Raw genomic sequence first — 12,922 nt, forward strand, 5'->3', positions numbered from 1 at the left:
CTGTGTGCCCGCTTCGACCTGTCCCAGCTCGCCAGACTGAGAAGCGTCCTCTTCTACACGGCCTGTCTGGACCCCAACTTCCCGGCCACGCTGTTCAAGGACAAGATGAAGTGCCCCGGGAACAACCAGCAGTCGAAGAAGATCATGGTGGCCGCGGACGTCGTGACCATATTCAACCTGATCCAGATGAACGGGGGCGCGGCCAAGGGCAAGCTGCCCACGGGCCGGCAGAAGGGGCGCCACAAGGAGGCGCCCTTCGAGCCCCGCGGGCCGGACGCGGAGGCCCGTGCCGCGGCCCAGTGCGAGCCCCTCGGCTGCGAGCTGGGCGACAGGCCCTTCCGCCGGGGCCACCCCGCCCGCCAGGCGTCCCAGGGCCGGAAGGCGGACCCCAAGGACCGCCCGCCGCAGTTCGTGCCTGCCTCGGAGCCCAACTTCCTGCTGGGCGTCGGCAAGGAGCTGAAGAGCCGCGCGGCCTCCCTGGACCGGCTGCAGGCGCTGGCGCCCTACTCCGTCGCCAGCCCCCAGCCCTGTGAGATGCAGAGAACCTACTTCCCCATGAACATCGAGAGCGAGCCCGTCTCAGATCAGGACTCCCTGCCCATGAGCCAGGGTGGCAGCACGGAGCCCTTTGTCATCCAGTCCTGTGTCCAGAAGAGGAACATCTTTAAGGAGGAGTTTCACAACCTGATGGCCGTGTCGCCCACGCTGGTTGGCCCCGCCCACAAGGCAGAGGTGGAGCGTGGGGAGCCCCGGGGGCACCCGGAGCCCTGCAGGACACCCTTCTTCAACCACAGCTTTGAGATGCCCTACAGCAGCCAGTACCTGAACCGCACGTGCTCCCCGGTGCCTGACAAGAGGCGGGCCAAACACGAGAGCTTGGACGACCTGCAGGCCTCCACGTATTTTGGGCCCACTCCAGTGACGGGGGCGCAGGAAGCCAGGCGCTGTCCGGGGAGGCCGGGCAAGCAGACCCCCTGGCCGGCCAAAAGCTGGAGCCTCAACACCGAGGAGGTCCCTGACTTGGAACGGTCCTTCCTGAACAGAAACCCCTCTGAGGAGAAGCTGCGATATCCACACCCCAGCAGCCAGACCCCCAGTTTCCCAGCCCCGGACAGGCGGCCCACTTACCTCGCGCCAGGCGACCCACAGCAGGTCCTTCCCGGGGGCTACGCGGCAAAACCAGATGGGCTCAAACCTAAAGAGGTCTCGTCCCCCGTTGACCTGGAGAAGCACGAGCCGGTCAGGAAGTTCAAAGACAAGAGCATTAGCTGCACGGGGGCGCAGCTCAGCTCAGACACCAGCAGCGTGGGCACCCAGACCGAGCAGCACGTGTTCGAGCCCAAGAAGTACAAGGACCTGTGCGCCTCCGGGCAGAGCAAGTACAGTGACAGGCACGCCATGAAGCAGTCGGACGACGACTCGGAGGTCGTCAGCGACGACATCAGCGACATTTTTCGATTTCTTGACGACATGAGCATCAGTGGCTCCACGGGGGTGATGCAGTCCTCCTGCTACAACAGCACAGGGTCCTTGTCTCAGCTCCACAAGTCGGACTGTGACAGTTCGCCGGAGCACAGCGTAACCAAAATCGCCAACGGGCTTCCCGGTAGCAAAGGAGAAAAGGGCAGCCGGCCCGAAAGCAGCAGCCACCGCTCCGAGGAGGAGCTGAAGACCAGTGTGTGCAGGCTGGTGCTGAGGATCGGCGAAATCGAGCGGAAGCTTGAGTCGCTGTCGGGTGTCCGCGAGGAAATTTCGCAGGTCCTGGGCAAGCTAAATAAGCTGGATCAGAAAATGCAGCAACCCGAGAAGGCGGGTGTGCAGGTCGACCTGAATTCCTGGACGAGCGAGGCTCCGTCCGACGAGAGCGCCTCTCCCCGGATGTTTCGTGGGCACAGCGGCCCCCGGGGGCCCAAACCCGAGAGCGCGGCCGACTGGTGCTGCTCAGAGGCCAGCGGAAGCAACAGCGAGAGCCTCCGCGTCAAGGCCTTAAAAAAGAGCCTCTTCACCAGGCCGTCCTCGAGGTCCCTGACGGAGGAGAACAGTGCCACGGAGTCCAAAATCGCCAGCACCTCCAACTCGCCCAGAGACTGGCGCACCATCACCTACGCCAGCCGCGCGGGCCTCGGCGAGGAGGAGGTGAAGGACAGGGGCCCCGGGGAGAGTAAGGACTGGCACCAGAAGTCCAAAGAGGTAATTTAATCCGCGCCCACCAATCGGGGCTCTCGCGCTGGGACAGCCCCGGGGCGCATCCCCGGAGGAGCCCGGCTGTCCTTCCAGATCTGGGGCACGGTCCGCGTTAGGACAGGGAGGACGGCCCGGGCAGATGGTCCGTCCGCCGGCTGGAAGGAGCGTGTGCCTGGTATTGCCCACGGGAGAGAGCGGGGTTCGGATTCAGGAGGGGTGGCGGAGCGGGGAGCGTGGGGGAGACGCGGGCGAGCCAGGGATGGCTGCTGCCGAAACAGCGGGGCGCAGGGAGCGGGCGGTGAGTCCCCAGTCAGGAAATGGCCCCCCCGCCCCCGACGGCAGCTCCCCGACACCCGACGCCCGTTTCGCCTGCCCCGCGGCTGTCCGCCGTCGCGGCCGTGTGCTCACTCTTCCCGGGAGCCTCGGTGCCTTTGCACCTTGAGGGCCGACACCTCCCCGTCGGTGCCAGGGCGGGCGTACACGGATGCTCGTGTCCCCTGCAGCAGGGAGCCGCGGGCCAGTGGCGCCCGCGGCGGCCCTCCTCGCCCCATTCTGGCCAGAGGCGATGCCCTGATTCTGCGGGACGGGCCGCAGGCGCTCGGAGGGGCCGGTGCCGGGGAGGGCGTGACGGCGGTGTGGGCTGCGGGCTCGCGAAGCCACGCGGGAGGCTGGCTTCCACGCAAGTTTTCAGTGTCCAGAATCGGAGGAAAGAGGGTAGTAAAAGATGTGATTTATATACGTATATGTATATACATATATATATGTTAATCTTGGTTTAGGTGTATTTATTCTTGAGAGACAGAGACAGAGCGCGAGCAGGGGAGGGGCAGAGAGAGAGGGAGACACAGAATCCGAAACGGGCTCCGGGCTCCGAGCTGTCGGCACGGAGCCCGACGCGGGGCTCGAACTCACGGACCGTGAGATCCTGACCAGAGCCGCAGTCTCTGAGCTGAAGTCGGACGCTCCACCGACTGAGCCCCAGGCGCCGGAAGTGATCTTGTCCGATCCCGGGGGGGCCTGCTGCCTGTGCTGGCCGCTGCTCTGCTCTCGTGCAGCCACGTGGAGCCCGTGCTGTGGGAGCCGGTGTGGCGCCAGCCGGCCCGGTCCACGAGCAGGCCCACGCTCACACACTCGCGCCTCGCGGCCCATCCCGCGCTCACGCACACGTCCCCCTCAGGCACCCGCAGCCTCTCCTCCCTGCCTGCCCTGTTTTCCCTGGCTTTTCCGCGTCACGTACGCGGCTTCGCGTTTTGGTGTCGACCCCCTGACACACGGGCGGGCGGCCCTCTGCTCGGCCGTCCGATCGGGCAGGAGAGGGGGAGAAAGGCGGACACGGACAGGTCCCCGCTTTTACGGGCCTCGCCGTCCAGGCGGCGGACGGACGGGGAGCCGGGCAGTCACGGGCCTGCAGAGTGTGCAGAGATGGGGGCCCACCCGGGCTTGGCAGTCACCGAGTGCTTCCCGGAGGCCCTGTGAGACCCCCGTGTGACAGGTTCACGGAGAACAGAGTCCCCCGGGCCGGGACCTCACGCTGCCGTCCAGCTGGCCGCTCCCCGGAGGGTCTCAGCACCACCGGAGGCTCCCGGCGTGTGCCCTCTGGCTGCTTCCCTCCCGAGGGGCAGGATGGCCCGATGTCGGAAGCACCTCGAGGGGAAGGGCCCGCGGTGCTGACTCCTCGGCACTGGGTACAAACTGGGAAAAACGAGGGGCCGAGACTCCCGGAAGCCCAGCTGGAAGCCGAGCCCCCAGCAGCTGTGCCCCTGCTCCGTGGGGGCCTCGCCCCTGCTCGGCGGGGCCTCTCTGGGCTCCGCTCCGTGCCTGCGCGAGGAGGGCTGCTACCGGCAGTGACGCCACGAGGGCTTGGTTCGCGAGGTCTTGTCACCTGAGCTCACGTGCGGGCCATCCCATTGCACACTTTTCCTGGGCACTTGCCCCCTCTCCTGGCGTACCTTCTATCTGTGCTAAATCCCCGCATTCTGTTCCTCGGGGTCCCGTTCCCCGGACGCCCTCGGGGTCCCTGTTCCCCGGACGCCCACGGGGTCCCGTTTCCCGGACGCCCTCGGGGCCTCGCCGTAGAAAGCCGCCGGCTGCCCGGTTGTGCCGTGAAATCCCACAGCCTCTGTGCTACTTTCCTGGCCTCCCCTGTGCCCCTCTGCAGGCGGCCGGGCCATACAGCGTCCCCCCGCAGCACCGACTGCCCAAGCAGTGCAAGGACAGCTTCCTGGTGGAGCAGGTGTTCAGCCCGCACCCCTACCCCGCCTCCCTCAAAGCGCACATGAAGAATGACCCCCTGTACGCGGACATGCGGCTGACGGAACTGGCCGAGGTGAAGCGGGGCCCGCCCTCCTGGACCATCGAGGAGTACGCAAGGAACGCGGGCGACAAGGGCAAGCTGACGGCCCTAGACCTGCAGGTGAGTCTCGCGCGGTCGCGGGCGGCGGGGGGAGGCCCCCCCCCCACACCCCAGCCCATGCAGGAGGCACCTCGCCGTCCGGCGCCCCGGGGCCCCCGCCCCGGGACTCTGAACCTTGATCAGCCGTAGAGCCGAGGCTTTGACGAGGGGAGCGTTACTTTGCTGATTTGCTTGCAAACATTTGGCAGTGGGAACGCGGGGTTGACTGACTGACTTTGGCCGCCGAGCAGCTTAAACCGGTGCGTTTAAGGCTCCGTAGCGAGTGTACATCCTTCTCGTTGCCCACGAGACCTGAGACAGAGCTTCACGAAACACCAGCCGATTTCTCCTTCCACATGTAGCACGTGGGATAAACATATTTGTGGGAGCCAAGCTCCATGTGGAGCAATCCCAGGTAAGAGCCACCCCCGGGAGCTCGGTGATGCACTCGTGGCCCGGGTCTGGCCACCAACGAGGGGCTGGGGTTCGGGCACACGTCGGTGGGCAGCCCCACCTGGTCCCGTGCACACTGCGCCTGCCCGTGTCTCTGTGTCACCACGGGAAAGCATCCCGTCCTCACCTGCAGAATGAGCTTTGCGACCTGGCCTGTTGAGGGCTGTGGGGGAGATGCCAGTGGCGGGGGCCGGGGGGGGCGCGGTGTGGCGGGCAGAGACCTCGGGTTCCCCCAGCGCTGGGCTCCTCTGCGGAGGGACCCGGGACATCCCCTCTGCCCGCTCCGCGCCGTGCACTGGTCGTGCCCGTATGTCCCTTGCAGAGCCGCTGTGAGAAGGTTTGGGAAGAAGGCACTGCAAGTCCCCGGCGGGAAGCAGGCGCTAGAAAGGATTTCAGGGGCCAGTTAAGTGATGCTGAAACGAGTCAGGTCTGCGTGTTCTTTCCCGGGCGGCTGTGAGCACGGGGCGCGGGGACCGTAGGGTCCGCGGCTTGCAGACGAGGAGATGCCAGTTCTGGGAGCCGAGTGCCTGGCCCGGGTCGGACAAGCCTCAGTCTGTGCGGGACCCAGCCCAGCCCCTGGTCCTCCTCCTGGGCTGCCGAGAGAGCGGGGGCCCCGCGTGTCCCCGCAATGACCACAGTGAATCTGAGTGACGGCAGTTAGGGGAAGGGGCAGTCCTGGCTAGACTCTAACGGTGGGGCTTGTGGTGACAGCCCCCTCGCCCCTCTTACCCCCTGCACGCTGTGTCCCTGCGTGTGCTGTGTCCACTGTCCCTCCGGGCCGCTCCCTGTCCTGTCCTCCTCCTGCTCGTGGGCCAGGGCTCGGATGGCCTGCAGGAGGGCCCTGTGCGGCTTCCCGGTGGGGGCCACTCCCCCTGCGTTCCTGGGTCTCACGGCGTGGATGGTTCAACTAGTACACGACCGTGAAAGGGTCAGATGAATCGAACGAGTCATAGATCGACTAACGTCTTTATTTTAACGTTTATGTATTTCTGAGAGACAGAGACAGACAGACAGACGCGGGGTGGGGGGAGGGGCAGAGAGAGAGAGGGAGACAGAGAATCCCAAACTGGCTCCACGCCGTCAGCACGGAACCCACCACGGGGCTCGAACTCACAGACTGTGAGGTCATCACCTGAGCCGAAACCGAGAGTCGGCCCTTAACCGACTGAGCTGCCCGGGGGGCCCTGAAACAGCTTTTTGAAGTTGGGGGAGGGGGCCGTTCCCAGGCACAGGTGACTTTTTGCCCCTACAGATGCGTGACATGTTAACGTGCCACGTTTATAAGTATAAACCCAAAATTGCCCGAAATAACAGCAGGCCTTCAGACTAGAGAGCTTTGGTGACCTCACTTAAGGTCGAGCCAAGGAGGGAGCGCCCTTTGCACAAAGCAGGAGGGGAGGGGTTGCCGGGAGGCGCGGCCTGACTCGTTCTCGTTCCTTTTCGGAAACTCAGGTGATGTCAGGACAGCTGTGCCATCTGGACGATCTCCGGGGCCCCGTGTGTCTGGGTGTGAGGTCGCCCGCTCTGGGGCGGGAGCAAAGGGGGGGCCCTGTTGTCATTCCAAGGGTCTGGGGGCCTGGTAACAAGCCACCCTGGCCCCTGGCCCTGGAAACTGTGGTATCACCGCTGTTTGTTGTCCTTAGAGCCTGAAGTTATCGGGAAAGCTAATAAAAAATAGTTTATTTTGCAGGCTGAGTCCCGGCCTGTAAGGTGTACGTGACCGTGAAAGGAAGCCGACTTCCTTCTGTTTGAGACAGAACCCGCCATGCAGGGTGGGCTTGGTTGGCTCCAGGCCTCCCTCCGTGACAAGCCTGGGAGGCAGAGGCGGCCGGGCCCGTCTTGAAGGTGCAGAGTGGAGGGGCGGGGGTGGCTGCTGTTGAGCCGTCCAACCCTCGCAGGTGGCCCCTCACCGTGGCAGACCAGTCTCCCCGTGAGATTACCTGTCCCGGATCCCCCTCTCCCGTCCGGTGTCCGTGAGATGGCTCAAGGGCTTTCGTGGCCGAGCCACACATTGCAAGTGCCCGTGGAGGGCAGACTTTGAGGGGAGAGAGCCCTGGCTGGAGCCTGAAGATGGCTGTTCGTCCTAATGGTGGGAGCGGGCAGCTGGGGGAGGCCGGGGCCCCTGGGACTCTAGCAGAGGACGCGGTAGTGGGGGCTCCCGCAGAGACCCAGCCCCCTGTCCTGACAGACTTTCCGTTCCTGAGAGTCCCGTCACTCACGATGGCCCAGGAAGGGAGGGAGTGTCAGGGAGGGGCTGTCACGGTGCGATGGGCAGGGTGAGAGCCCGGGGGGCATCCGGGCACCAGCACCAGTGACAGATGTCGTCGCCCTGGGATCTGAGGCCGAGGGAAGGGAGCTGTTTCTGAAACCCACCGAGACCCAGGGCCCCAGAGCAGACGCCTGGAGGGAATTGGGAAAACGTCCCGTCCACTGACCGGGCCCACCTGGCGTGCGTCCACGGGGCCAGGCTGCTCTGTCCCCAGAGCCAGGTGACAAATATCAGAGGCGCGTCTGGAAGGACGGGCCAGTGAGTAACACGGGTCAGAATCACCAACATCCCCCCAAAACACGCTACAATGCAGTTTTCAAACAGGTTTCAAAGGATGTGTTTTGTGATCTTGTGCGTGTGTCCGGGCGACTTTAACGTGCACGTTTTGAGCATTAAACAAGCCGAGAAAATCTCCAGAATGGATACATTTGTTTGTGTTTCAGAGATTTAGGTGACCTCGCTTGGGATTTCTGTGTTTGCTTTCACGTGACGCTACGTTATTTTTTTTTTTTTTTTAAAAGTGACACTACGTTATTAAAAGCTCTTGCCGGAGGGGGAGAACACTGCTCCCCCCTCCGCCCTGTTACACGAACTGATTAGCGCATCACTGGGGAGCGGGGTCCACGGGCAGTTCAGGAGAACTGTGGTGTTTCTCCTACAGACGCTGCGTCAATCTCAGGACACGGGAGACCGAGGTCAGCGCGGGCCTGCCGTCGTGGGCGCAGCCCGTGGCCCTCGGACCGTCTGCACGGCCCTGTGGACCGGGACTCCGAGCAGCGGCCTGACCATATTTTAGATTGTGTGTGAGCTGCTCGTCTGGGACAGGACTTTGATTTCTCAGTAGACGCTTTTGTGTGGATCTGGGAACGGAATCAGAGCCACGAGAGAGCCCTGCCTCAAAGGGCTCTGTTCTTAGGGCCGGTAGGGGAGCATACCTGTCAGTGAGGTTCCCTGGTTGTCCCACGGCCCGGCCGGCCCGCTCGTGGCCGCAGACCCCTGGCGTTGAGCCCCGTTTGTCTCGGCCCTGATTTGCTTGCTCACAGCGAGAAGACCCGTGGTTTCCCGTGTCAGACCCGTGGACTCAGGCAGCAAGGGCGGGGCAGGTGTAGTCGTGGTGTGTAGGGGCCCGAGGCCTCGGTGGCCCTTTTCAGGCGGGGCTGGCATGGCGGATGTCGCGGTGGTCCCGGGCTGCGGACGAGTCAGGCGCTCTGGGACCTGCTTTCAAGTACTTCCCGTGTCCCTAACGTCTTGTCGTTGCTTCTAGACGCAGGAGTCCTTAAACCCAAACAACTTAGAATACTGGATGGAGGATGTTTATACCCCGGGCTACGACTCGTTACTGAAGCGTAAGGAAGCGGAGTTCAGACGAGCCAAGGTCTGCAAGATCGCCGCTCTGGTCGCCGCTGCCGCGTGCACGGTCATCCTCGTGGTTGTCGTGCCCATCTGCACGATGAAATCCTGAGCCCGGGGCCACCCCGCCGTGCACGGCTGGCGGCCGCCGGCTCTCCCTCTGCGGCGTGAGGTCTCAGGGCCGTGTGGCGACCGCTTGCTGGGGTAGAGACGCAGCCGCCGAGGCTTTCTGCCGGTGGGCAAGGTGCGCTTCAGGAAGTGTGCGTTCTAGAGAGACCTCCCCTCCTATTGGCTTTGACTCAATGACGCTCGGATGCGCTGTTAGAAGTGCAATATCTTTTCCTACCAAAAGAATGTAACGGACGAGCAGAACATGCAAATTGAATTCCAAGCAAAAAAACATTTGATTGGATTCTTTCCATTTTATTATTGAAGTCTCGCGGTGGGGAATATGTTACGCAGCAGATATTTGCTACGTGCCTGCCTGGGGCCGCGGAGGGAGAGAGCTGGATGAGTTCTGTTTTCCTTAATGTTGCGTTGCAGGTGAAGTCACAGGTTGTGTGTCCCCAGAGGATGCTACTTCTCTGCTGACTCGCAGCAAGGACTACGACTTTTCAATCTTGCCCTTCGGTCACCATTATGATCCTCGTTGCAGATCTTCATGGAACATTCTGGATCTTTCTCCTGCGCACGGCGTAGGGAGGAGCTCACCTGCCGAGTCAGGCATAGCATGGAGTGTGCTCCCTCTGCGTACGAGGCCGAGGGACCCGGGCCGGGAGATCTTCCTGTCCGCACCCCGGGGTGTGGGGAGAGCCGCTCACCAGCACTGTAAGGTCAGTACTGGAAAATCACGGCCACCCACGCCGTCTCCCATGTGCTCCTTGGTCTTCTGTCTCCTGGTGGTACCGGGCACTCTCCTTCTCACACGTGAGTCGGAGAGTTTGGAACGTGTCCTTGTGCCTTGAGGAGTAGAGACGAGGTAGAAACTTTGACATTCTAACCGCGGACCGTGGTTTCTGTGTGCCACAAAACCACTTCCGGTGGGTTTCACAGGATCTTGAAAGCTTGTCAGTCATACGATAAAGGCGTGGAGGTGTTCTCCACAACGCAACACCAACTCCAGAGTTCCAAATACTTGTCAGCAGCCAAAAAAAAAAAAAAAAAATCTCTAACCATTTACGTATCTATCTGCGTATGTCTATCTGAACACCTAGTTTTGGTTTATTGTCCTTCTTTGTTAAATAACTTGAGAGCAAGGTTTCTCCGGTGTACAGGAAGCTGTTGTAATTTGATCAGAATTTGATCCCAGTTTCCACCTGTTGAATGGTGCTTTGACATAATTGCACGGAGAGAATCCTTTTCAGCGTTTGACTCTAATGTCTTGCTACAGGGTCAAAGAAAAATGATTGGCAGAAACTCGCTACCTTAATTCTTCTGAGAACAAGGTGGGTTATGAACAAACGTTGAGAGTAGGAAGAAGCACTCTGGACGGTGTAATAAATTCCTGAAAGAGGGGTTTGGGGAGCATCTCAGATTTTAAAGCAGTAGGATCCAGCATCCGTTCCCAAGACCTTCGAATGACTCTCAGCTTGCTCTGTCGAGGTCTACGTTTCCCCACACGGGGCAGTCGGAACATTTCACGCTGTGAACAACTAAGGGACGGATGCTTTTGTCTGTAGTGAGCCTTCATGTTTAGGGGCCTTTATGTCACTGTTTTTATTCTCCTGTTTATCTGTGGACTTTCAACTAGGTGACTGAAACTTAAGCCTTAGTATGCAGAACTGAGGATTTATCGTTGAAAATGAAAAAAATATATATATATACATTACTGTCTATTGTCAGAATTTTCGTCTTCTGGTGCTCTGTTCTGGGTTGGGTACATTAAATAAGGTTGTTTCTTTCACCCTCAAAGGGGATACTGGGTTCCCACCTGTAAGAGTTGGGAGCTACCCTATCCGCTCTCCTGCCGTCCAGGACGGCTCCGTGACACGGTCCCCCTTATCACAGATTAAGCCACGAGAGCGTCAGAGATAGGTAGCTCCCAACCTCTTGCTCCATGATTTGCAGAGAAGTGGAGATGCACCAACCTGGGATGAGAAAAACCCTGTCCAAGCCCAACCCCTGCTGTCCTTGCCAGGTAGGACCATGGCGGATGGACCAAACTGCCATCGCCTCTTCCTAACGGGCCCTGCTTGAGCCACGCGTCTAGCTACCGAGGCGGGGTGTGTGACCGTAAGCCCCACCCCGTGTGCGGAAGAGAAGGGACTCTGTAGAATTTTCCTCTACCCTTTTCCTGTCTGAGGAGGTAGCAGAGAAATCTCGTCTGGCCCTCCGTCTAGTGTGGCTTTAAAATTCAACTCGACATCATCGCCGCGTGACGGAGAAGAAACACCCAGGGCTGGTGATGCCCCTGGGGAACCCGATGGCCCCAGTGGGGACGGGCTATCCCCAGCTTTATCGCTTGGAGTGTGGTTCCAAGTTAGGGATCTTTGCCACAGCTTGAAGCTGACAGATGCTCGGAGCCTTGGGATCTAGAGAAGGTGGAGTTCACGGCTGGGTCTTTTCTCTCTCCTGACCCCATGCTTGTGACAGCCTTCTTTCCCCGGACCCCCTCACTCTAGCCGTCCCCCCTCCCCCGTCCCTGTACTTGCAGAGCGGGGCAAGACCAGAGTCTGGCTGGGAAGGAGACTTCTCCTCATCCCGTGTGGACTGGCCTGACTCCCGTAGCGGCCGTCACCTTGTACCACCGTCTCCGGCGTGTCACAGGAAGTACGATTTCCCATGCCTGGCGCCTAGAATCATACACTATCAAAATTCACTTCGTTTCTCTTGCTTTTGAAAAGTGAACAATCAGATGTTCTCACTTAAGGGATTGTCCTGAAATCAGATACCCTCAGCCAGTCATTAAATTCAGAATAATCGTATTCCTCTCTTCTAGTCTGAATTTGCTTCGAACACAGCCTTGCAGAAAAGCAAAAAAACGTCTCCCGGCTCGGTTTTCGGATATTTTATGCCACCACCCCCTTCTTTAAACTGCAGATACGGTCGAAGCAAGTTCCTCTGTATCACCATTACTAGCTGACCGTCGCGCGTTAGTATTTTAGGGCATGGGGCTACGCGATTGCTACCTGCCAGGCCACTTTAGTAGATGTGCCGACGCTCGCTGCTCTGATGTGCCGTGAGTCCCGATGCCCTTATCGGAATCGAGGCAGTGCTGTTTTTGTTTACAGTTTATCAGTGTACGGGCGACGGCACCTCGTTTTTTTAAACAACAATGGAAAAGTGCTGCCAACAGTAAATGATTCTGTTAAGAGGTGTAGCAATTTGTGAATGTTGAAATTCAACATGCTTCATATTATAACCAACTTGCAAGAATATCATGGTCCATCGTGTGAATACCAAATCAGTATATACTGTATATTGTACTACAGAGATTTGTATTTAAAGGCAAAGATATTAGTAATTATTGGGATAATTGGGGAAAGGGTATTAGATATTTATTGATGAACAATGAAAACTGCGACAGACTTCCTTATTTATGCCTTATGAATAAAAGGGTGTGACTTTTAAGGTCTATGTGCGAGACTCGGGGAGCAGTGGGTATTTTTGAAGGCGGGGACTGTCAACCTTTTCTATGTTTGCTCTGTACAGCTGTTAGCACACTCTTGGTGCTTGATCAACGTTATATAATACCAATAACTAAGCACATTTTTAGATCTTTTTTCAAATGGCTTGTGTAAAATTTGGTTAATGTACAATGGTTGGTTGGAAGCTATCATAGAAAATCTGCCTCTCCAAATATAATCAAAAATAAACTGAAAAATTATAAGATATCTTGCGGTGAGATTTCATTTGATGCGTAAATTGTAAGTGTTCAGTTTTATGCACATATCAGAAGTGTCCAACTTGGTGATTTTTCATAAATTGAAACCGTCCATGTAATGAGCACCCAGATTAAAAAAAAAAAAACACAGGACACTCAGACACCCAGAAGCCTCCCAGAACCTCCCTCATGCCCCTCCTACTTAAAGCCTGGCGAAGAAAAGTGGCCCTCCTGTTTTAAGGGCACACATTCGTTTTGCCTGTTTTTTTTTTTTTTAAACTTTATGTAAACACATTCATGTACCTTGCACTTTTTTTTTTTTTTTTAGTGTAGTTGACACACAGTGTTACATTAGTCGCACGTCTGTATGTTATGCTGGGCCCCGCAAGCACGGCCACCGTCTGTCACCACGCAGCATTGTTACGGCACCATTGGCTGTATTCCATGTGCT

At 58.8% G+C, this 12,922-nt stretch overlaps 1 protein-coding gene across 1 annotated transcript in view; it reads left to right on the forward strand.

Moving 5' to 3' along the window:
• Window positions 1-12,477, forward strand: part of MINAR1 (membrane integral NOTCH2 associated receptor 1) — a 34,815-nt gene extending 22,338 nt beyond the window's left edge. Inside the window, exons 9-11 of the mRNA XM_032593469.1 lie at window positions 4-2,190; window positions 4,343-4,597; window positions 8,563-12,477. Coding sequence (XP_032449360.1) covers window positions 4-2,190; window positions 4,343-4,597; window positions 8,563-8,760 — 2,640 coding nt within the window. The 3' untranslated portion in view covers window positions 8,761-12,477. The remainder of the gene's footprint in view (window positions 1-3; window positions 2,191-4,342; window positions 4,598-8,562) is intronic.
• Window positions 12,478-12,922: the final 445 nt, after the last annotated feature.

Source organism: Lynx canadensis, chromosome B3 (assembly GCF_007474595.2).
Source record: "Lynx canadensis isolate LIC74 chromosome B3, mLynCan4.pri.v2, whole genome shotgun sequence".
Taxonomy (NCBI): domain Eukaryota; kingdom Metazoa; phylum Chordata; class Mammalia; order Carnivora; family Felidae; genus Lynx; species Lynx canadensis.